The 22,920-nt window shown below is 39.3% G+C and overlaps 1 protein-coding gene and 1 long non-coding RNA gene across 5 annotated transcripts in view; one reads left to right on the top strand and one right to left on the bottom strand.

The window, feature by feature from the left end:
* Positions 1-366: 366 nt before the first annotated feature.
* LOC132988323 (uncharacterized) lies at positions 367-22,764 on the top strand. Its single transcript, XR_009675797.1, has 3 exons — positions 367-1,279; positions 9,507-9,633; positions 22,575-22,764. It is a non-coding gene; the product is annotated as an uncharacterized LOC132988323 (long non-coding RNA).
* The window catches only part of gabra3 (gamma-aminobutyric acid type A receptor subunit alpha3), an 86,399-nt gene continuing 68,867 nt past the window's right edge, over positions 5,389-22,920 (bottom strand). The window contains exons 8-11 of one of the 4 annotated variants that reach the window (XM_061055647.1): positions 19,867-20,072; positions 17,694-17,798; positions 10,919-10,957; positions 5,389-10,774 (exon numbers count right to left, since the gene is read on the bottom strand). In XM_061055647.1, the coding sequence (XP_060911630.1) occupies positions 10,454-10,774; positions 10,919-10,957; positions 17,694-17,798; positions 19,867-20,072 (671 nt within the window). In that variant the 3' untranslated portion in view covers positions 5,389-10,453. The remainder of the gene's footprint in view (positions 10,775-10,918; positions 10,958-17,693; positions 17,799-19,866; positions 20,073-22,920) is intronic. The other 3 variants (XM_061055649.1, XM_061055650.1, XM_061055651.1) reach the window with 3 other exon arrangements.

Raw genomic sequence — 22,920 nt, 5'->3', positions numbered from 1 at the left:
CTCATAAATTAGTCATGTTGAAAAAGTTTTCATTTAGAGTATATAGAAGCAGATCAATCTCCATATAGTTACATTTATGGTCAGTGACATTAAGCTGTCATTTTTTTTGACATAGTAAAAATAATTTATGATTATGATGCTTAATAGTTACACCGTGTGTTGGTGAAAGCTATAACCTGAAATACATAACATTTGTAGGTATATTACATTACATGGTTGGAGGACATCCTTAAACCAAAAACTAGTATTTTTATAATTTATAGGTAAGAAAATTAAAACATTAAGTATCAAACATCTAAAGAGTCTAGGCCATGGCTTGAATAGACTTCTGGTTATATTTGAGGGTGGCTGGTACAGTGTATATTTGAGAGAAATTGTTGAGTTTTTAGACTCTAATGACTTTAATAGTTGTGGTATAGAAGGATTATTCTTTTTAGTCCAAAGAAACACAACCACAAGCCATAAATACTTCTTCAAGTCCTGCACTATTTACTGTACCATAATTGTATTAACAGCTGTTCTGCCAAGATATAGAATAAATTAACACATTTTTTCTTAGATAACAAAGGTCATTTACTTGTAAACTCAAGATAAGAGGATTGCTAATTGTAACATTGGCCTCTATACTCTTACCCTCTGGCATTAAATATAAATAAATACGTAAATAAAAATATTGAGCCCACTGAGCAAATACATCAAAGACAATACTATTAATTTAAAAATAGGTAATTCCTATTTTTTTTTTAATGGCTACTATTTTATAACATATTAAACAATATATTGTATGTAGGAATCCCATATAGTTTCAAACATTTTTTGGACATATAAAATGGCTTATATTATTAGGAATAGTTAATACTATCAGAAACACATATGTAGCAAGTGTATAGTCTATCCTAGGTGAATATCCACGACCTGCTGCACATGACACATTTTTTTGCTGGCAAATAAATCAAACGCACCCTATGAAAAATGGCGGGTTCTTTAAGCTGACCACACACACAGCTCTGTATTAGGCCTGCTACTGCTGCTCTACCTCTACAACACTGCACACTCTGCTAGATCTGCTGGTCGTTAAGTAGCAATTAGCTCACCTGCGCCGGTCATGTCTTCAGAAGGACTTTGTAGAGGAGTATTCGTGTTTGTTCTGCTCTTCATTTCGAGGTTCTTCATCCGTCTACTGTAGCACGAAGTTGAAGCTGGAGGTGAGTTCACCTGTTCTGCTGCTGTGAAGGCGTTGCTAAGAGACGGAGAGAAGCTGATTCATTCAACAAGCTAGGTAATCTAAGTATTTGCTGTCTGTGTCTTTATTATGTGTAAGCACTGACTCTGTGATGGTAAACGTTGTTTTTATGCCTTGCGTTGTGTTACTTTGTGTATGGCAATACAGCTGCCAAGCCTGCATGAGAGAGTTAATTGTGTTCACTTCGTTGCTGTTGCTATAGCTTCAAATTTTCTTTTATCACCTAATTATGATTGAAGGGTCAGCCATGGCCCTTTATTTTTATTGTGGCTGTTTTAAATGCTTCTTTTACAGACTTTGTTTGGTACACCTGTAATCATGTTAAGATTTGACAAGTGTCTTGATTTATTTGTGTTTGAGGTTTAGATAGCCTATGCAATTTTGTTGAACTGGACTGCAAGACATAGGCTGTATGTAGAGCTCACTTTACATTTGTCCCAAACCTATTTCAGTATTTTTGCAGTAGCCTGTACTGCAGTATCCTACGACCCCTTACACCTCTGTGCTAAACATGAATTAAAAAAATATTTCTGACATTATAAAAAAGGAGATGGACTTGGATCTTATTAAGTTAACAAGTGTACATAACTCAATGGCTATATTGGTGATTTGTGAGTATTTGTTTTTTGTGTCTGTTTTAGAAGTTAATCTTTCAGTCCATGTTCTTTTACAGAGTTTATTGACATGAAACCTTGTTGCACTGGCTTCTACAGGTAAATCAGGGCTTTATAGTATACAGGCTGTCACATTCATTCTTCCTCGAAGAAGTCTATCAGCTCAGCATTGGAGAACATTTCAGCTCAAAGTCATAGGTTAATGTCAAGCTTCTTTTACTGCTTTTTATAAATGCATCTAAAGTGCTGGCCTCTCTTCTATAGATTAGTGCGGCTGCAATCAACTGCACTTATCTCCAACTCATACGCATACTTAAGGTCATCTGCATCTCAGCTACGCTGCATAACATCATATTATAGAGCAGAATGTCTCCCTTCTTCTTCAGATTTTATGGGGGTTTTTTATATCAAAGATGACATTTGCCTGTTGCTGTGTATCAGCTTTAAAGTGGAGCTAAGATTTTTCCATCTGACTTCATTGGATTGTTTATTCTCTGCAATGTTTGGAGACACTCTCTTGGATAATGGCCACATGGCAGCTGGCGCCCTCCCTTAGAGGATTCTTCATAATTGTGGTTGGTCTGTGTTTATTATTGACATTTCTTTTTTTTTTCTGTGGAATGACACAAAGTGCTGCACTTAGGCCGTGCTGGTTTAGAAGAAAAATAACACCAGTGGCTTACATGCTAAAAAATCATTTTCAAAATCATATTGACAATTGTATATTCTGACTGAATGTAATAATGTAGGGTTTGCATCAGTGTTTTCAGGATTAAAACAAATACACTACAGTTAGTTTAGGGAAGCTAGGCTGGACCCATTGATGTTGTAGATGGAAAACTCACCTGCTTAGGTGATAAATTAATCAAGTTGGGCAAATTATATCATTAACTGTAAGAATAACTATCATTCACTGCTCCACCGAGTCAGCAGTTTTTGAGAGTCCAAAACGTTTACATTATAAATTAGATTTTATTCCATGTCATGCAAATGTGCCCAGCACTCACAGGCTTTGAAAATCGGAGTGATCTTATCTTATTTAAAAATATTTTGTAGATCACATATATTTTGATGTATAGTCTGTTTTATTTAATTTAATTTCATGGTTTTTGAAAATTCAGCATTCAGAGGCTCATTCTCAAATCATTTGTTAAACTCTGCAATTATATAATTTTAATTAATGCACAGTGATTTATTTTTAACAACACATTGTGCATAATCATATTTTTTTAAATCCCCCTTGAGCTTTTAGGCCCGACTTAATGTAGGGCTGTTTAATGTGGGCCTACACAGCGTAATGATGTGCATTATTCCCTGTGCACAACTGCATATCTGTGAGATTGAAGACTTACCTAAGAGTTCTTTCTGTAAACCTGCCGTCATGGGGAGGCATCAGTTGCAGCATATCATACAGTTTGTTGAGTATTTCACCAAATATGAGTTACACTGACAGACATGTCAATGCAATTATCTTTATTCACTATTAAGAACACCTAGCCCTGAACAAAAGGTTGCCCACAGTTTGCCAGACGCACTCAAAATCAAGCGGCAACTTCAGGTGTTGTAAAATGAAGCCAATGCGGAAATTCAAAATCCTTCAGTTCGCCGAGGGACTGCTTGAGGCAAGCCCCCGAGGTCACGCACACATTACATTAAAAAAAGTCTGTTTTTACCGCATAAACGAACATGTTTACAGCCTGGTACAAACAACGATATTGGTCTGATTAGTTATTGTCCTCATGGGAAGACACTGCACAGTGTATGCATCTCATCTCCAGCTCTTATCCTGTCATAGTTTGACAGAACGTCAGGCTGAGACAGGATTTCCAGCAGAGCGGCTGCCGTCGATGATCCTTGGGAGCCCCATGTAGTAATAGATGGGTGACGTCACTCAGTCTTTGTACATTAATATTTACGGTCAAAACAGAGGTTAGCATCATAGTAGAGCATCTTTTAGTCTGTCAGGATATCCTTACATTTACCTGATAACTCAGGAATCCAATATATTTCTATTTCATCAATTAGAGCGTCAGATTAAAATGTAATCTATTCTTTAAAATCTGCAGCCTCATGTCCGGCAAATTGGCCGTATCTGCACAGTTTGGCATCTGTAAGCTGACCTAAATGACTGAGGCGGTCTGTTAGAAAAATACAAATGAAATAAATAAAAACATTATACTTCGTCGTGATCTACGTGACTATACCCTGTCTTTTTTCTGGAACTTGAAGCTGTCTTGTGATGACGCTGAATTATCTCTTATTATTATATTTAGGGTTATCTTCTTAACCAGGCTGTGTTTTACGCTTGAATTAAACAAAACTACCTCACATTGTTTCTTCCAATGTGAAGCTTACATTCCATTATCTTTCTGTGTTGTGAAGCTGCTCGTACAGTCATCCTCTGTGATATGTATTGACTGATTGTGTCAGGATTGTCATTGTTCATGCTTGTAACACAAAAAGAGTTATCAACCCTGCAGCAGATGGCCATTACCTTGGCTGTAAATGAACGTGTAGCATTCTGTCCTCTTATTGTGTTCACATAAAACCACAGCAGTGCCGCTCGCAAACACAAAGCCCTATATGTTCCTGGTAACAATAGCCAGTAAATGTATAATGGATTGTTCCATTTATCATAGCAAGCACACACAAGCAAACAACCCTATGTCCATGTTGGGGGCTTTTATAGAGCTCATTTTCCCTGGCGTGCTGAGAAAAATGAGGTGTTTTAGTTTCCGACATAATAGCGTTCCTGTGCAGTCAAAAGCACCTACAGGGCAGGCAGGACTGGACCGGAGCCAGAGAGCAACAGTAACCTTCAGAGTGTGCAGACAAAAGCACTGCCACGTTTTTAATGAATACAACTCTGTAATAGTCAAACGGAGACCCTTCTGCTTCGTTAAGTGCTCTGTACAGACTTCATTTTTCAAGGAATGTTTCCATAAACTGTTTAGATAGCGATATGGACTATGTTATTGATGCAACAAAGACCAAAGCTTGTTGGTATTTCTGGCAGTTTTTCTACCTTCAAAAGTCCAACAGTGCAGTCTTTAACCATGTTAACATAATAGACTGTGAATAATCAAATATTACTGTCAGACTAACTGCAGTATAGTTCAGCTCTGAAGTCTTTTTTCTACTGGCAGTTTTCAGAGCAATTTCCTTGAATTCTGACCCTTAAAGAAAAGACATTTCAGAATACTTTTCAGTCTAAATAAGCTTGTCAGAAGGTGCACTTCGTAAGTTTTTTGTTGTGTATAATGTGCAATTGTCCTACAGAGTTATTGGCTCCTCTTTGATATGAATGTTCTCTTCCCTGTAGGATGTCCTCGCAGTGTACTGCTTGTTTTATCCCTAACAAATCGCTGTGTAAATACCACAAACAAAACGTCTGGCATCCACAGAGAGAATGAGACAGAAATACTTCTCATGTGAGCCCCTAGGGGAACTTCAGATGAGTCCACCATGTTGAAAAAAAGTGGATCTTTGACCCTTTTGGATGCAACAAAAAAAGGCCGTATGACTCCAAGGCAAAATACAACGTCCTTTTTAATCCCCATTTCCATTCGCTACATGTCAGACAGTAAGAACATGAACGAGAGAGGGCAACATACAGAGTCCAGTCACTGAGCATACACTGTAGAGAGCCACTTCCCAACAATAACACAAGAGTCCACTATGTTCCCAGAGCTGTCTTTGTGGAGGAAGTCTCTGATCTCTCAACGCGCGGGGACATGCAGTGAAATTTCTGGAGAGAGAACACAGCGTGTACGACTCCGCTCGCAGTCATCTGCTAATTCACAGTTAGGTTTGAAAAGTGCACACAAGGTACTGATCTGGTACGGAGCTCAATGAATAATACCTCTACTGTACGTCTGTAAAATACCATAACACTCAGTGTTACAGAGCTCAATGTAAGACAGCGGTACTTATCAGATGTAAAAATAAATGACGTGACATATCAATATTCACAAAAACTATTGGCATTGAATTCACAATATATACAAATTCACAACTTGGAAACACTATTCTGACTAATTAGAATTGTTGCCATTTAGTTAATAATAATTTCTTCAGTTTGTCTATTTGTCTAAGGCTTTCTACCCATCAAGAGATTTGCATGAATGCTGTAGAGATTATGTCGTATAAAACATATATAATATTTAATGCTGTACGGAATAGCATAAATATATCCATATAGTCATATGCTCTTAATATACTGTATCTTATAGGATGACATGTTTCTGCTGAATTTAACTCTGGCCCTGTGAGGAAAAGATTTACCACACAAATAAAAACACCATAATAACCAAAGCTAAATGGCAACAATACAGTAGAGTCCTGTTTTATCAAAACCGCTCAGGAATAACACCCTGAATTACCACAAACTCTTCACTCAATATGACATTTTTACATGCACATTCTTTAACAGTACTTTTCTAAATATCATTTCTTCTTTTACAGCCACTTGTTTTTGCAATCTGGCATGTTTCTCTAGCCGTCAGTGTGAGCAGTTTGGATGACAGAGATTCTACTGTAGTTGAGCTGCAGAGAGGTTGTGGTCGTGTGGCTCTGAAAGTGTTTTTTCTCCCTTTTTTTTTTTAATGACTGGCAGACTTTAAATGTATGTGAACAATGAACGCCATCTTGCAAAAAATACATAAATCTAAAAGATTTTCAGGAAATGGATCAGCCAATATTAGCTTATCCAGTGACTATCTGTCTCGGCTATTTTATCGCAGATATTTGCCATAATTTAACAGATTTATTCGCCAGTCAAATAGCATTTCATTTGAGTTTCATTGTATTACACTAACACTTTTCTGTCACCAGCAGAGGGCGCTATATGGATTACAACCATTGTTTTTTTATCACTCTCCAGGATGTCACGAACAGGCACAGTTACTTTCCAGTCGAGTGACCATTTTGTCTTTGTTATATATCTTTTCCACAAGCGTTTGATTCCCATTTGGACAATCAGCCAATACATGTGTATGTCTATCTCTACAGATTTCATAGTTTAAAGAAATATATTGGCCGATATATCGGTATCAGATTTTTTTCCCCTCTCCAATATCGATAACTGGCTCAGCTCATTGAGAGAATCTTAACACTGAAACAAATTCCATTTGTGTCTGTCTAATTATAAAATATGCAAACACTGATAGTTTTCTAGCTTTAACTGATGTTGCCCTCTCTACTAGTATAATCGCTGCTGAGTGGGCTTCTGTTTTGAAAAGAAGAAACAAATCTTTTTTTTGGATGGGGGTGGGGGGGGGGGCTACATGCTAATACTGAGAGTTAGGCATTATTGGTGTCATTTTTGGCACTGATATTAGAACAACTGAACACACATGAAATTTCCATGAGATACTGGATAAGTGAACCGACTAGAGGCGTGTGTGTAGTGGTGATATTTACTTACTGATTGTGTCACTCATGACCTTCAGTTATAACACAAATGTACCTCAACAATATGGCTGCTGCTGCGTCTTCTCGTAACTTTTAACCTACAGAACCTTGATCACATTACTCAAAGGACTCCTGCATAAACATTAGCACTTGCTGTCATCAGATTCTGAATTAGCTGCAACAAGCAGGCTTTGGACAGCCTCAGCTGATATATATCATGACTCAGTTTGTTTAAGACAGAAATATAAAAATCAAGTCTGAAAAAGAGACAGAATGCTTCAAAGTAGGAACCATTTTGCCAGATCATGAAATATATTTTGTTCTAAATGTCATACTGTCAGCTGCTGATGACTGATTAACTTCACATGATATAAAATAAGTAGACACATTTAGTATCAGTATTTAACAGGGACATGTTCACCTGGTTTGTAATTATTATTCTGACGTGGGTATGAAACTTTATGAGGTGCTCACAAATCTCATCCAGAGATGATGATGTCATGATTTATTACGTTTTAGATCGGCCATTGTTTGAGAGTTTACCAGTGGCTAGTCATGCTGTTCCTTTAGTAGGTCAGATCTCTGGTTAGCAGAAGTCTCTTTGTGGTGTCTTTAGCTTGAGGAAAGATGATTTTTAGACATGTTTTGATATGATTCAATGGTAAAATGATCTGTCTCTTACAATGTATAATGAACTAACATGTCAAATATAATCGAATCAGTGCAAAAGTGTAGTTAGTGGGACTGATGAACTTTGAATCCTAATAAAACAGATAAGAAATAAATATCTTATCATTCTTTTTAATATTAGGTTTTGAAAAGAAAAATGAAAAAAGACCCTTCATGTTGTTTGCCTCGGCTGAGCTTGCAATTACTAGTTTGAAAAGTGATCTCCAAGTTAAGAACTAAATCAAGCACATTCATTCTTTTTCTCCTTTTGTTTTACAATATTTGTAACTGAAATGAAAGCAGAGCCAGGGGTGTGAGTATGTGATAGTCCACTATAATAATCCTACGCTCTGTACTACTAGACGAGGGTAAAAACAGTTTCAGAGCGCCGTGCTAGCTGTAAACTGTTAGCACAACCAACATGTTTACTGTAAGTGCGTTTATGCCAATGATGCTGAAGTGATGTGTTAGTCATGAGTACAGAAACATTAATACTAAGCCCTATTTTAGTGCGACAAACACCATTATTGGAGGTTGCAGACATACACGTGTACAGATTGTCATGCATTAACCTATGACTGATACATTGTACATGTTTCGTGTTATTAACACCTTTTTGTGAAGAGGCAACAACACAGTCCACTCATTCTTCTATGCTTACCACTGAAGACACAGTTTGAACAGATCCACTGCATGTTGGCGTCTAAAGTACAGTGTTCATCAAAGAGTCTACGCTCAATATAATGAAAAAGATCCAGAGTGCATCCGGTGAATAAAAGAAACAGACATAATTTTAGAATCATAAAACATCTGTGTTAAAACACGAAACAAAATCCAACACGTAACAGAAACACAGATTTCACTTAACAAACAGAAAAGAAAAGTTGGAGACAGTCACCACAACTGGAGACGTATCGGATTTATGGATAGTTTTTTTTGGAAAGTGATCATTTTTGTACCTTTAATTTTGCATTTCATTGGTACTGAATAGATAATTAACTTAATTAGTTTAGTGTTGTAGGGATCAGGCATTCCTCTGTTGTCATTTCCAGATTTGAAAGCATTTTTCAGGGTTATAATCTCCAGTGATGAAAGTATCGCCAAAGTTTGTGAAGACATACTGTATTGGCCTTTTGTTGTCTACAGCAAAACACAAGAAAAGTACAGCATATGTAGACAATCAAATCGATACCAATTCACATCACACAAACAAGTAGAAAAAGGCGAAAGTTCAACGTGAAACCAAATCTTGACAGAAGGCAGAAAAAAAAAAAAAAATCAAACTAGGGTCAAAAATGGCTACAGATGCAGAGAAGCAAAGAAATACAACTCATGTGAAGAAAAGAGTGTGTAGGCTTTAAAGTATTAAACATCTTGTGTTAATTGTATTTCCACAGAAATAAACTCCTATTCAGAATCAAAACTCCTGTTTGAGGTAATGGTGGTAGTTAGTTTTGGACCACTCTGCTCATGGAGATATCGCACCAGTTAGCCAAAACATAAATGCACGTGATAATTGTTCTGGACTACCGTGGAGCCTTTAATCTCTTTGCTTCATCTTTTCACAGGCAGAGGTCTATTAACCTTCCACACTAATGGGCAATTTTACACCGGGTGCCCATGCCCAAGGGCCGAGGAGGGGTTGGTGGAGGAGAGCCACATACTGCGGTGTGCGGAGCCTGTGGACACCAGTTGGTATGTAACATACACACAGACATTATGTGTACGTGTTAGCGTGTCAGAGCCTTCTCCTTTATCATGTGTGTTTATTCACCAAGGCACATAGCTTCTCTGTCATTGAACATACTCAGCCAGTTAAAACAATAAGAGCCACTGGACTATAAAATGTGCAGGCAGCCCCCATGGGACGCCAAAGCAATCCCCGTGGTACTGCGTCGGGTTTGTTGAGATTCAGGCCAGACACTGACGATTATTAATGATGTTCCTATAGAACCTATACAGGCCGCCCTGGAGCCCAGTGCAGCAACCGAAGGCGTTTTTTCCAGTGCATCACTGTGTGTGTGTGTGTGCGCGCGCATGCATGTTAACTCGATGGATGTGTCAGAACCTTATCAGCGGTAATGAGCCACAATGAAAACTTCAAAGGCATGCTCGCTCTAACTTATTATAAGCAAGGCGCCAACATGTCAAAACATAGTGAAAACACAGATTGACTACTCTACAAAACAGCAAGCAGTCAAGATACAGCAGAGGATCACTTGGTTAGTCACAACAAGGGGAACAGGGCCAGAGCTAAGTGTGGAGAAAAGAAACGCTACACAAAAACAGTCTGATGTGACGATGTGCTCCCTCCGAGGTGTGTCTACTGTATGTTAAAATTTGCCTTCCATCTATACAGACGTGCAAAATATCAAACGCTCGAGGAAAAAACAGACACACAAAACATGCGCACACACATTCAGACACACACACACGATAAGATGTTATGGACTGGCCTCCTGCAAACCTGTCTACTCTCCACCACTAACAGATCTAGTCTAGGGTTTGGTCGGACTCAGTTTAGGTTGTTTGCCTTCATGATGGCGGGCTTTCTGTTGACATATGTGGCCCAGTAGCCTAAGTTGAAGATGAAGAACAGAACAGGGAAAATAATGCGTGATATCTTGTCCACTTTGCTGACACGGTTGTAGGACTTCTTGGCCTCCGTGTAGGGGTCATCCATTCTATGCAGATAGTGGTGTTTGGGGGTTGGTGCGGGGGCACTCTTGGAAATGGTGGTTAGACCCTGGTCTTTAGCCACGTTGATGGCGTACGTGGTTCCGACAATGTTGAAGGTGTTGTTTGCCTTTTTGGACAAAGTCGACGATTCTCTCCTCTGAAAAGAGAGAAGGCAGTAAAAGGTAAAGGTCGTCAGGAGCGAAGCACCAGACTCAACAATACTTCCATTTGAACTCATAAAGAGGAAATAGAAGCAACACCACGAGACACGACACACACAAGAACAAAACAAAAGCCTAACCATATCTTTAATCCTGGCCATGTTAGCCTGAAACGGTTCCTGAAAAGAAAAGTAGAAAAGAAAAAAAGTTTACCAATTATATTAAAATTACCCAACTTACATACTCTACTCATCAGTATCTAGCTGGAAAATGGTTTAACATTTTACACTATTAAGAATGTCAATTTAAATCTGCATCAAACAAATCTGGACTGCAGAAAAAAGGCCATGATAAAAATTCATAATGAACTTATTATCTGGCCTGTAAAATGAAGACTGCAGGAATAGCGACATTGTTATATTTTGCATCATTGCAAAACCAGGCTGGGCTGGCGTCTGATACTGCTAACAGTAGCAGTAGCAGCACAGAGCAGGATTAGAAACAAAGCAAAATAAGAGCGCCTGAAAACATGTCTGACAAACTGTATCAATGAGAGCAGCCAGGCCTCTTCAGGCAAACAGCTTGCGATAAAACAAACACGACAAAGGCTGTGTGTGATAAAAGCTGGCTGCAGAAACTGTCGTCTTCCTAGAGAGAACTCTTTGGACTGTCTTTCATATTGAAGTAGGATGGGGAGACCAGATTTTATTTGCTAAATTGGATAGCTCAGATGGCTAAACTTGCATCAGCAGAGGATGCTGTCAGCTTAAAAGAGTTCAAGAAGTGAAAACCATAAAAGTGAGAGAACAAGTAGGGCACTGAGATTGATCGCCGAGCACAGTTTTAGTTTCCTGTGTGGCATGCAGTGTGTAATAGCGTGTACTGGGGCGATTTTCTTTACACCATTCTTCCCCCACTGTGGCCACTTTACGATCTAAGAGCAAATGAAAGTGTCTGTGTGTGTCATGTAACAAAGTGTTTCATTTTCAGTGCTCCCTGTTTTCACTTTGCTTTGAGCCCAGCTTTAATTTTTGCTCCACTTTTGCAGCTTCATTTAATTTTCCTTCCTTTTCCTTTGACTTCATCTTTTTAATTAGCATAACTAATGTCCCCTCTTCCCCCTCCTCTGAAATGCTTCACGGTGGATCTCTTCCTGCACACGGCTCATCATCAAATTTTTTGTTTGGGTCTTTTGTTCCCAAAATTCATTTGGAGTCACAAATAAAAGGCAGAAAAACAGCTTTATGTGGGAGAAGACGAGAGTTTCTTTTTTTTTTATGAATGTTAACTTTCTGAACTACAGCACTTTGTCACTTCTGTGCTCATGGCGAAGGGATGTTCCAGCTATTGAAGATGTCTTGTTTATGGCTTAAAAGTAGGGTGAGGTATAAGTGAGTACATCAGCCAATGCACCCATCTGATACCATTTACTGATTAGCCAGATCACGTTGTTTCACTAAAAATGAAAAGGCCTACTTCTTTGTTTCTCCAAAACAGTAGCTCACTTGTGCTCTGCTGCCTCCTTGGATGTATTAAACTTGGTAAACAGACGCACTCAGTGTATGGTGTACTCTTCTGACCAATCAACAGAGCTACCACCCAGAATTACTGCTTTAGAGCATCAAAGAAATACTGCTATGTGGTAAACATCATGTGAAGATGGCATACAGTGTGAAATATAATATCAGTTGGAGACTAGACTAGAAACTAGACATGCTGTTTTTGTAAAGTGTCAATTTTTTTCTCTTTTGGTACTTTAAAAAATGGATTGGTTGTTTCTTGGCTGAAGGGGCTCCACTCTGACCTGTGGCTAATGTTAACTTGCTCATATTTGATTTAGATGTTGGGCTTGCTCTTATTCTTAGGTTGGGATTTTCTCGGTCTGCTTTGTTTACAGTTGGCAGAAAAAGTTGGCAAAAATGTTAGAATATAACCTGAACCAAACTTTACAAAAATGATAGCAATCACGGTTTTTGTAAGGTTGCAGATACGGGTATTCTAATCATTACTGGAGAAGAAAAACAGTTTTGGATCTTCTCTAACAGGGAGATAACCATTCATGTAGTCAAATGTGACTGTAAAATACAATAATACGCAGTGGTTGATAAGCTTCTGTCTTGGTTGATGGAGGCATCAAGACATGGGGAGATAAGCTAATATGATCAGTGTTTCCTCCTTCAAGACATCAGGAGGAAGAGGATTCTCAGAGCTCATCTCTGATACAGAGAGGTTTGTGGAGAGCTCACAAAGCTCGCAGACAGCTGATTGCATTAAAAGGAGAATGGGTGAGAACCCAATTGGTGAGCTGCTGAAGGCTGTGTGCCTGAGGGGGGCTCTCTAATGTCTTTTAGTGCAGGGGGAGAAAGAGTCTTACTGCTACCCCCTGGATAACTAAACTTTCCCCTGATATCGATTCCTCCCCATCTAAAGCCACCAAGAGCCTCCTCTATCACAGCAATGGCTTAGATCAGCAGAAAAAGCCAATGACTGCTAAAACATGTCATATGACCTTAATCATAGCCCCCTCAACGCCTCAGTCGATGGCATTAGGGATGTTCTTTGCCCGGAACCCTGACAAACGAGCCACGCAAAGTCATTTTCTGTCACCTTTCAGCCTGACTATCGTGTGCTGCAATTTCGGTGGTCTACTTGTTTGCGAAACCACATGTGGCATTGGACTGTGTGTGTGTGCGTTTTTATGAACCTAATGCGGTACAACACACAACTTGCTTCCAGCCAAAGATTTGTGTGCACTATCCAAAGTCATTTGGCAAACTGCAGGAACAGATAGCCGGCCTGAACGGAGTGCATCTATTGACCTTGCTTTTGTTACTTCGGCAAATTGTTGCATCAGAATTTCTTTACAAGCATGATTAGGTACCCTCGGGGTAATTGTGGCGCGCTGTGTCCTGCTGTTCAGAGCTCAGTGTGTGCATGTGAGCGTGTAACTGAACCTTGTGACAGTCTGTCCCCGTCTTGAGACTAGAGATGAGGTGTCTGCATATTTAGTAGCCTCAAGTGTGTGAGCACGTGGGCGAAGAGTGTGCAGAGTACATTTAGGGTCCCTCTTTGTGTCACTGGGCATGTTCTTTTAATTGGCACTTGCACTACCAACTTTTTTTGTCAATTGGTAATTGGGCTGTGCTTGATCTCACAACTGCAGGCTGTGTTACAGGTCACCGAAATGTAGTGTTAAATACTCTGGTTATCCTGAATCAAAGCAAACAATAACTCCAAAAATGATTATTTCCTTTTATTTTGTCTTGTGTTTATCTTCGTTTCATTTCAGAGGGGTAGTTAAAAATTAAAGCCTTTATTTCATCAGGGCTTCAGATGCATAAAAACACGCCAACATGTTTCAGCCATACAGGCCTTCATCAGGGCAGGTAGAAAATGGACACCAAGCTACTTCCTTTACAGATTTACAACCACGTCACATGATCAGTAGCAGTCACATGATGAAGCAAACTGGCCACACATCCAAACAAAGAAAGCCGAACATCAAAATGTACACAGGATACCAAGGCAGGTGAAAACCACAACAAGAATACATATATGCATGTTGGCATGTTTTTATGAGTCTGAATCCCTGATGAATTAAAGGCTTTTTTTAATTTACTACCCTGATGAGTGCCTCAGAACTCTTCAATAACTTCCAAGATAACATCAGCGCTAGATAGTGTTACATATTTAAATACGAGACTTGTTGGAATGAATACAACTGCTCCAATAATATTAATTAGGAAGGTTGTGAGCCACCCATCCAAAACATGATATTTGAGAAAAATGGCTGCCGTTGAATATGGTGAATCGGCCAAAGGGTTTGCATAACTTCCTACCAAAAGAAAAAAAGCAGCAAACAAGTTCCCTCTGAAAGTTGATGTTTGTTATTTAAAGTTCTTCCCTGTTAAGTGATAGTGTCATGCTGATGTGACTGAACGATGATGGCTGGCTGTGTCTCCACTAACAAACCACTGTGATCAAATGTCAGAAGTCATGTCGTCTCTTGTGCTCTAGCTTCTTTCTCTGCCTGATGAAAGCAGCACATCAAATCTAACACAGTCGAGTCCAATCACGTGTCATGGAGAGCCTGGAAATAGGGAGGCTTTCATTCAAGCCAAACTCACCACTAGATAATTTCTGTAATAAGCACACCTTCAGCCGGTGAGAGGGGCTCTAATTAGATAGGTCGCTTGTCAAACAGTGTGCTAAGCGACAAAAAGGGAAGAAGATGGCAGAGAAGCTCCATAACCAGCAAGGTAAATTAGTGCACATTGACTCGTCTAGAGCTCTACATTTTAATCCTTAAAAAGAAGCAGCCTGCAGGCAATGAAGTCATCGTTTGGATCCGGTATGAGCGGTTGCTAAAACCCTGCCTCTGATCATGGCTGGGGACTGTATTTTCAAAAAGGACTTCCTGAACTTCAACTTCTCTCCTGAAATACATTATTTCCTTATAGTGTCCCTTTCTTTTTAAATTACATTTCAAATATGTAAAAAAAAGAAAAGGGGGGAAACGCATGTGTTGTGTGATCCCTTTGCTTTCCAATAGCTCGTTCTAGCAGGGGAGTGCATTGTCTCCTTCTGTGACCCCATTCTTTTTTTTATCTATCATGACAACTGCATGCTCAGCACAGCCCCTGAGAACGCAGCCCAGGCTGTTGCCATTAAGAAGAGGCATCAAAAGGAAAAAAGAAAAAGAGGAAAAAAAAAAAACCTTTCCACTCCCTCTATGATGCTGCAAATTATCACTGCTGACTGAAAAGTTCTGTGGCAGCAATATGCAATCCTGCCAATCACTCAGAGGCCAAATGTCAAGCTTTAAAAAAAAATGGAAAGAGTGTACTGATTGTGTCAAACAGCTGGTACATTAGTGACAGAAAATAGATTTGTGGGCGCTGTCTGTGGCAGCATAAGAAATCTGATTCTCTCTGTGTTAGTTAAATATCTGATAGAAGCAACAGAAAAACAGCTTTTACAATAGTTTCATGATGTTTCTATATTACAAAGATGTTTCACCTCTCCCCCGAAAGGCTTTTGCAGTTCTAACTAAACCACCACTACACTAATGGCATAGGAGAGCCAGCTTTTCAGGACAGGATACAGCAGGCCATTTACATCTGAAGGACAGAGGACACTCCTTTGAGGATGACAAAGTGCATACCCTGGTCAGAGAAGACCGTTGGTTTCAAAGGGGTGTTAAAGAAGCCATCTATGTCAAGGTGGAAAAATTATCCCTTAACCGAGGTGGTGGTCTGAGACACCATCGTACACCAACCTACAATGCTGTTTTGAATTCTCTCCCAAAACAGCGGAAGCCCAAGGCCCCCGACATGTCACTCCAACGACCCACAGATGACTGGGCGTAGTAACGACTATAGGTTAAACGCCCTGACACACCAAGGAGATCGTCGGCCGTTGGTCGTAGTTGGTCGTTTTTTTTTTTCTTGTGTGTCCAGCTCCATCCCTACCCATCGGCCCCTGTCTGCCTTTTTTTCGGTTGACACAGGCAACATGTCGAATCAGCGTTTGTAGGTCGGCTTGATTGGTGAGAGCAAACACTCTGATTGGCTGTTCAGCTAATCGGATTAGTGCACGAGAAGAAAAACAGAAGCGACGAAAGCAAGTAAACGACTTTTTCTCGGACATTATTCCCAAAGAAGTAATTATATAACGAGTGGTGAGCGACAGCAGTGTGGAAATGGTATTCTGTATTATTAAAAACAGCAAAAAAGGAGCAATATTCCAGGTGCACGGCCACAACAAGACTAAAGGAGTGACTAGAAAGTCAGCAGCTCAACAATGGATGCTTTTCAGCACAAGGCCTTCTTCAGCGTTGGAGAAGGCCTTGTGCTGAGACGCTTTGAAGGACATTTAGTCTGCTGACTTTTTAACAACGGTTTATATTTCTGTGTTCTTCTCCGTCCTCGTCCTCTTCCGGTTTCCCCTTTTTGGAATGACCGTCGCCTGCTGGCATGGAGAGTTATTTCCCCACACATGGGCAAGAACGCATGTGGTGGTTGGCCGTGGCCGTAGTCATTGTGGTGTGTTCAAGTGCCAAGACAAAAGGCATCAGCCTTCGTCACCGCTAGTTCTTTGCCGTCTGCTTGTTGTGTCAGGGCCTTAACAACTCAGCTAACGACTCTGATGGGTGTTATCCTTGATAATTAGCATGCTTATGAATGCTTAAATTTCTAGCTCTGTCCACTAGATAGTTTGGAACTTAAGAAGCCTTTCAGTGGAGAGATGACACGTCTTCAAGATCTTCAACCAGTCCCGTTGCCTTTGGAACAAGCTTTTTATTTATCATGACCTGGATGACTGACATCCTACACATACAACCTTTTCTAAGTTGTTGTTGTCGACTAAAAAAAAAAAATCTCAGGAAAAGACCAATCATTCTTAATTAGCTGTACAATTATAGGGCTTTCACACTTGCAGAAAACTCCTGAAAAACTCTTGATATTTCCAGGAGGAGCTGTGTGTTTGAACGCAAACAGCTGAATTTTTCGCACTGATTTCACACGGAGTTTCTCCTGCCAGACCCCTAGTATTTTTTCTGCATCAAGTCTGAGGGAGCTGATGTGAGAATGCAGCAGGATATTATCAGGAGAATTCACCTCGAGCCAATGGGAAGTGGGAGTGACGTTTCTATACAGTGACTGCTGCACAGCTCATAGTGTATGCACGCGACCGCAAGGTCTCCCTGCATGTAATTGAACAGCTGCATTAAGTTTTTCTGTTCGTCAGTATGTTGTTCTCTGCTCTTTTGTTGATGTGTGTGTGTGTGTGATTCTGTTGAACTACTACACGTAGCATTGATATAAAGACAAATATTCTCATTATAGCATCATATAGTGGACTCTGTTGCTTCATCTGCTACTTTCGTGTCGTTTTTTCTATGACACGTCTTACCTCAGGAGACCCCCCGCCCCCCTCCTGTCTGACACGGATAGACTCCCGCTGTGAGGTGCATATGTGGACAGCCAGGTCAGGAGAATATCCGGAGCAGTCCTCATCCTGAAATTATCGAGATATTTTCAGGAGTGCATATGTGAAAACGGCTTTAGTGATTTGCCTCGGCCTTCTTGTTTTCATAGTTTTGACAAACATTTGTTTTAACAGTGGCTTCCTGAGTGTTACTGATATCTATGACATCATCCATTGAAAGCCCTTTAACATCCTAACATGATTTTAAAGTCCTCCTTCACACACCCCTGATAATGCCCACTTATTGTTCCTGTTTTTTCCCCCCAGCTTAGCGCTACACTTCCTTTCAGGCTTGAGCTTTTATCTGATTTATTTCTTAATGCCTTGTATTGTCTTCTGCAATTAATGCATTGAAATTCCATATAATCAGTGAAAATTTGAGTGTGTTCTGCTTGAATTCAGTAATAAATTTTGCAGCGAACCACCAGCAGGTTGTAGCTTTTAGCTAACTGTCCTGGTCTCCATTGGGGCAGAGCGTTGGAAAAGCCAACAGATCAGAATCTGCTCTTTCTCCTTCCACCCTCTATGCCGACCAAATTTCTTGGCTTCTCATGGTGAAGATTTTTGTTTTTGGTTATTCTTAAGACTCTGCTTGACAAATTTACAGCATGTCGCTCCTGCATGCTCTGTGCGTGCAATAAAGCGGCTAGAATAAATAAGCCCCGCCCCCACCTATACATTGTCATAAATCCCCTTCATGTGCAGATATCTTCACCCAACCCTTAGAGGCCTCTTTCACTGGTTTGTTATTTGAATTTAGTCTACAGCTAAAGAGACTGAAGAGAGTAAAGTTTTGCTTTTATTTAAGCCGCTGACATCTAAAATGTAAACATATGGTGGTGTTTGCCAGCTCTCTTGCTGCCAGTAATCAGTCTGACTTTGTAAACTCCACATGTGGTTCTGCAAATTGTACACAAAATCAAATCTGATGCTATTCTTTGACACCTTACGACACTATGGTGGAATCTGTGGAGATAATTGAACTCAAAAACCATCTGGGCACACGACTCAATTATTCATGGGATGTAAATCTATATTTTGACAGTAAGTAAACATATTTTATAGTCTGCTTCTCATCGCTGTCAATCAAACAGCGGGTTATCAACACCTGAAATTGTCAGTCTTATTATCAGTAGCTGGAATAAATGAGGCCTGTTTGGAGTAAAGTCAGAATGAATTCACCTTATTTCATACATTCAGTGATTACATTTTCCTCATTGCTTCTCTATGCCAGCTCTGATACCATATCATGCCTCTAATATGCTTAATTTATTCGGAAAGCTTTAAAACATCATATAAATCATGATAAATTTAAGTGCCGAGGTTATCATGAGAATCTTATCCGTTATTATTTATGTGACTTCATCAAAACTTTAGAGAAAAGTATCTTCTTAAGCGTCCTTCAAATAAAAGTACAGTTTGTACTAAGACTTTGTTCTTAGATTACTAAAATGGATAAGGACATGAATAAATGTCTTGCATGCTTATAATCACACACAAATTAAAATGCTTATAAGCATACAAAATTTAAATATGTAAGCTATGACATATTGGATTAAATGCTCAAAATAGGCATGTTGGCGTCAGGTGATTTATTTTAAATAATGCACACTCAGGTTTTAATCAGTGTGTGTATAGCTTGGATGTGGGGACGCCATCTTTTCTGGAGAAAAAGAGCCTACAGTGACTTTAGGATGAGACTTGAACATATGCTGCTGTCATAAATCAGGGCCAGTGTCTCTGGGAGTTTACCTCAGCTTCTGCTCTCACTGCTCCGCCCCTCTGTCCCTGTTCCATTTGGCTGTTAATGAATAAGTAAAGTCCCTCTTTACAGTCTTTATAGAGTACTCCGGGCTACTTAAAGGAGGGAACTTTCTATCAATGTTTCCAAAGTGCAGTTTGCCCTCATCGCTACTCTGGTGTAAAGTGAGGACCACTGAGCAGCGTTTTAACATGGTTATCCAATCAAAAGGAAAAGAAGGATTTATCTGGAACTTAATCAGCAGAAAAGGAGGACAGAAGCTCCTTTCTGTTTTATTAGGATTATTTTTTTTATGGTTGTTAATGTGGTGCAGCACAAAATGCAAGAATCACTCACCCTTATTTCCATGCCCTCTTTTTTGCCGTCCCATGCCCAGCTGCGCTTGGTGAAGTAGTTGACTGTGGCAAACTCAATCAGGGCAGAGAAGACAAAGGCATAGCACACAGCCATGAACCAGTCCATGGCCGTGGCATAGGCCACCTTAGGAAGGGAGTTTCTAGCACTGATGCTCAGGGTGGTCATGGTTAGGACAGTGGTGACCCCTGAGGATGAGAGCAAATGTTAGTACAAAGAGCAATAGTTAAAGGGAAATTCCATTTTTTACAACATCAGTCAAATATAGAGATTTAGGATCCAAGGAATCTGTGTGCAGCATTTAAAAGTTTAGAAATTTGGCGTGACATATAAAATAAATATAGGAATTATAACAAAGTTGATAATGTTAATAAATGTGAATTACTATTAGAAAACTTGCTCTTTATGCGTTTTAGACAATTTCTCAATACTATGGATGCAAGATACATTATGGTGTTATTAGCATCTAACTGGCATCACACACTGCAGTGATGCACATGTAAATAGAGGCAAATAGATAGTTTACATTTACAAATAATCTAAATGAGTGATATACATTTTATCCTAAATAACATACTGTAGCTGGTGGATAGTTGAGTTTGTTTCCATGGAATTTAAAACAGCATATATACTCTGGCATTGTAATTTAAGCTTTGTCCGATTTAGTTTTCCAATTTAGGGCAAATTGCAAAACAAATCAAAATTATTTTTGGGCTTATTCAGTTAAACTAAAGTTTAAATATATAATTTTAAAAAGAAGATGGTCCACTGTAATGCAGAGCCTGAACTTCATATTCTACTGTTTCAAAACAGAAAGTAGGGATACATAACACTGACAAAATTCACTGGTGCATAAACTTCTAAAGAACACTAGGTCATGCCTCCAGGTTCAAACATAAGGGAGCTACTTTATTGATGCGATGAACCATTGTTAATAATGTTTTGGGCCTTATTTTGGTGGAAACCATTCTGACACATGGGTTTTATTATGCCAAAGTACAGCTCTGCTTTATGGAGTCTCAAGGCCTAGAACTTGTGACTTTATACAATATTAAAAACAACTTCAGTAAGACCCAAGTTGTAAAAAATCTGAATGTCCTTTTTTTGCCCCAAACACAAACAGAGACGGACGAGCTGTTGTCTGCGTACATTTAGGCAAAGCCATCTCACTGTGAGATCCCATCCACTAAGATTAATTAATCTGGATATCCCGATCCCTCGGAGTATAAACTTTTGAAACTTTTCACCAATAATTTCACTTCCTCGCCTTCAAATTGAGTGCTGCTGGGAATGAGATGTGGGTCGGACAATGGTCGCCCATCCAAGCGCATAAAAAGCAATCACATCATCTGTTCCAGCCTATCTCCTCTGATGAAAAATAGATACACAGAGGGCTCAGAAAAACGAGTATTGTGTGGCAGAACAAAGAGGTCAACTCATTTCAGAATGTCATGGGTGAGAAATTATAGATTGTGACAAAAGATTGATAGGTAACTATTCTATTTCTTTTAGAGATTGATTTGATTTCTTGCGCTGCAGTTTGGAGGACTAGCTTAATTTAACGTGTGCTATGTTGGATTTAAAAGATTCCACTGAATACTTTAAGGACATAGAAGTGCTTGAAATTTCAATGAGGAAATAAAGTAAATAAAGGTATAAATCGGGCATTAAATAAGATATATGATGCTCTTAAACCTCATAACCCCCAAGAAAAGTATTTAATGATGGCTATAAACCCGTCTTAAAAGTCTGCCAGGGAACGGAAAGGATAAATCTATCTAATTTCTGCCAACTGTTACATCATATAAATGCTTGGAACGCGGAAAAGATGCTTATTTGAGCTGATCGATGCGACTGCATGAACAACAAATACGAGATGTGAACACTGCCGGGAGCTGTGTCCTTCACAGTCAATGTTTCAATCATTACACAGAGAATGACACTGATGACAGCTCCTCTCCTCATGTGAGTGAAAAAGCTGTCTCAGATTGAATTTATTGTGTGACTAAATGTTTTTTTTTTTTTTTTGTTTTTTTTTTTAGATGTTTCTTTTCAAGGAGACTTGTGTTCTGTTATTCAAAGGAATAATCTGGGAAAAGGAAGCTCTCACGTCTCCTCTTCAACATGAGATCATCGTGCTTGGCATGTTCTTCAGCAGCTATTGTACGACATGTGCTACACTTCATGCAGATCTGTTCACATCAAAATGCAAAATATGCAACACACACACACAGGTTAAGGGGCGCTTTGATAGCTTATGCAACAACAACAACACTAAGGATGACAGAGGAGGACAAATTAGGTCTTATCTTTGAGTACAGGCTGATCTGAGCAGACACACTGTTCTTTACATGAAGGGTGCTCTGTGGACTAATTGCATCTATTATTAATGGGACAAAAAGCAGCTCTCTTGTTTATGAATTAATTTCATTAGCATATTATTTGCACATTTTAATAAATCATACAAAAGCATAAAGGCAAATGAATCAAATCTCTTTTAGGGATAATTTTATGAAGCTTTGACCCTTTTCCAGTCTTCTAACTTACTTGAACATATTTTGTTCCACTTCTGCAGAGTCAATTATATCTTTTTCTCCACATGATTTTAAAACCAATGTGTGCTTTTGACTACATTTCTTCGAGCTGAGTGAGTAATAACTTTTCAACTCCGTCTTACTGTGTTTATGTAGTTGACAAAGCAGCTGAACATTGTCTTCAAGAGATGCAACACTCCATCCATCACCTGCCACACATTTTCAATTTCACATTCTCTCTGTGATGAATGGGTGTCTGCAGTTCCAGAGGTGGTGGGAACTGTCGATACTGTGATAAAAGCTTTGGGAAAACTAAACAACACCTCCATGCCTGTGTGCACCTGAATGCACCAAGTGCTATTTGAACATTGTGTTGTTAATTGGAACGTTTTTTTAAGACGTGTTTTTGCAGCATCATCTGATGACTGAAACCAAACACAGATCCAAACATTTCATCTCCTATCTCTTCTGAAGCTCCTCTAAATGATCCAACATGCTCTAT

This window comes from Labrus mixtus, chromosome 14 (assembly GCF_963584025.1).
Source record: "Labrus mixtus chromosome 14, fLabMix1.1, whole genome shotgun sequence".
NCBI classification, from domain to species: domain Eukaryota; kingdom Metazoa; phylum Chordata; class Actinopteri; order Labriformes; family Labridae; genus Labrus; species Labrus mixtus.
Note: the sequence above shows the minus strand (reverse complement) of the source record. Positions and strands in the feature narration are given on the sequence as shown.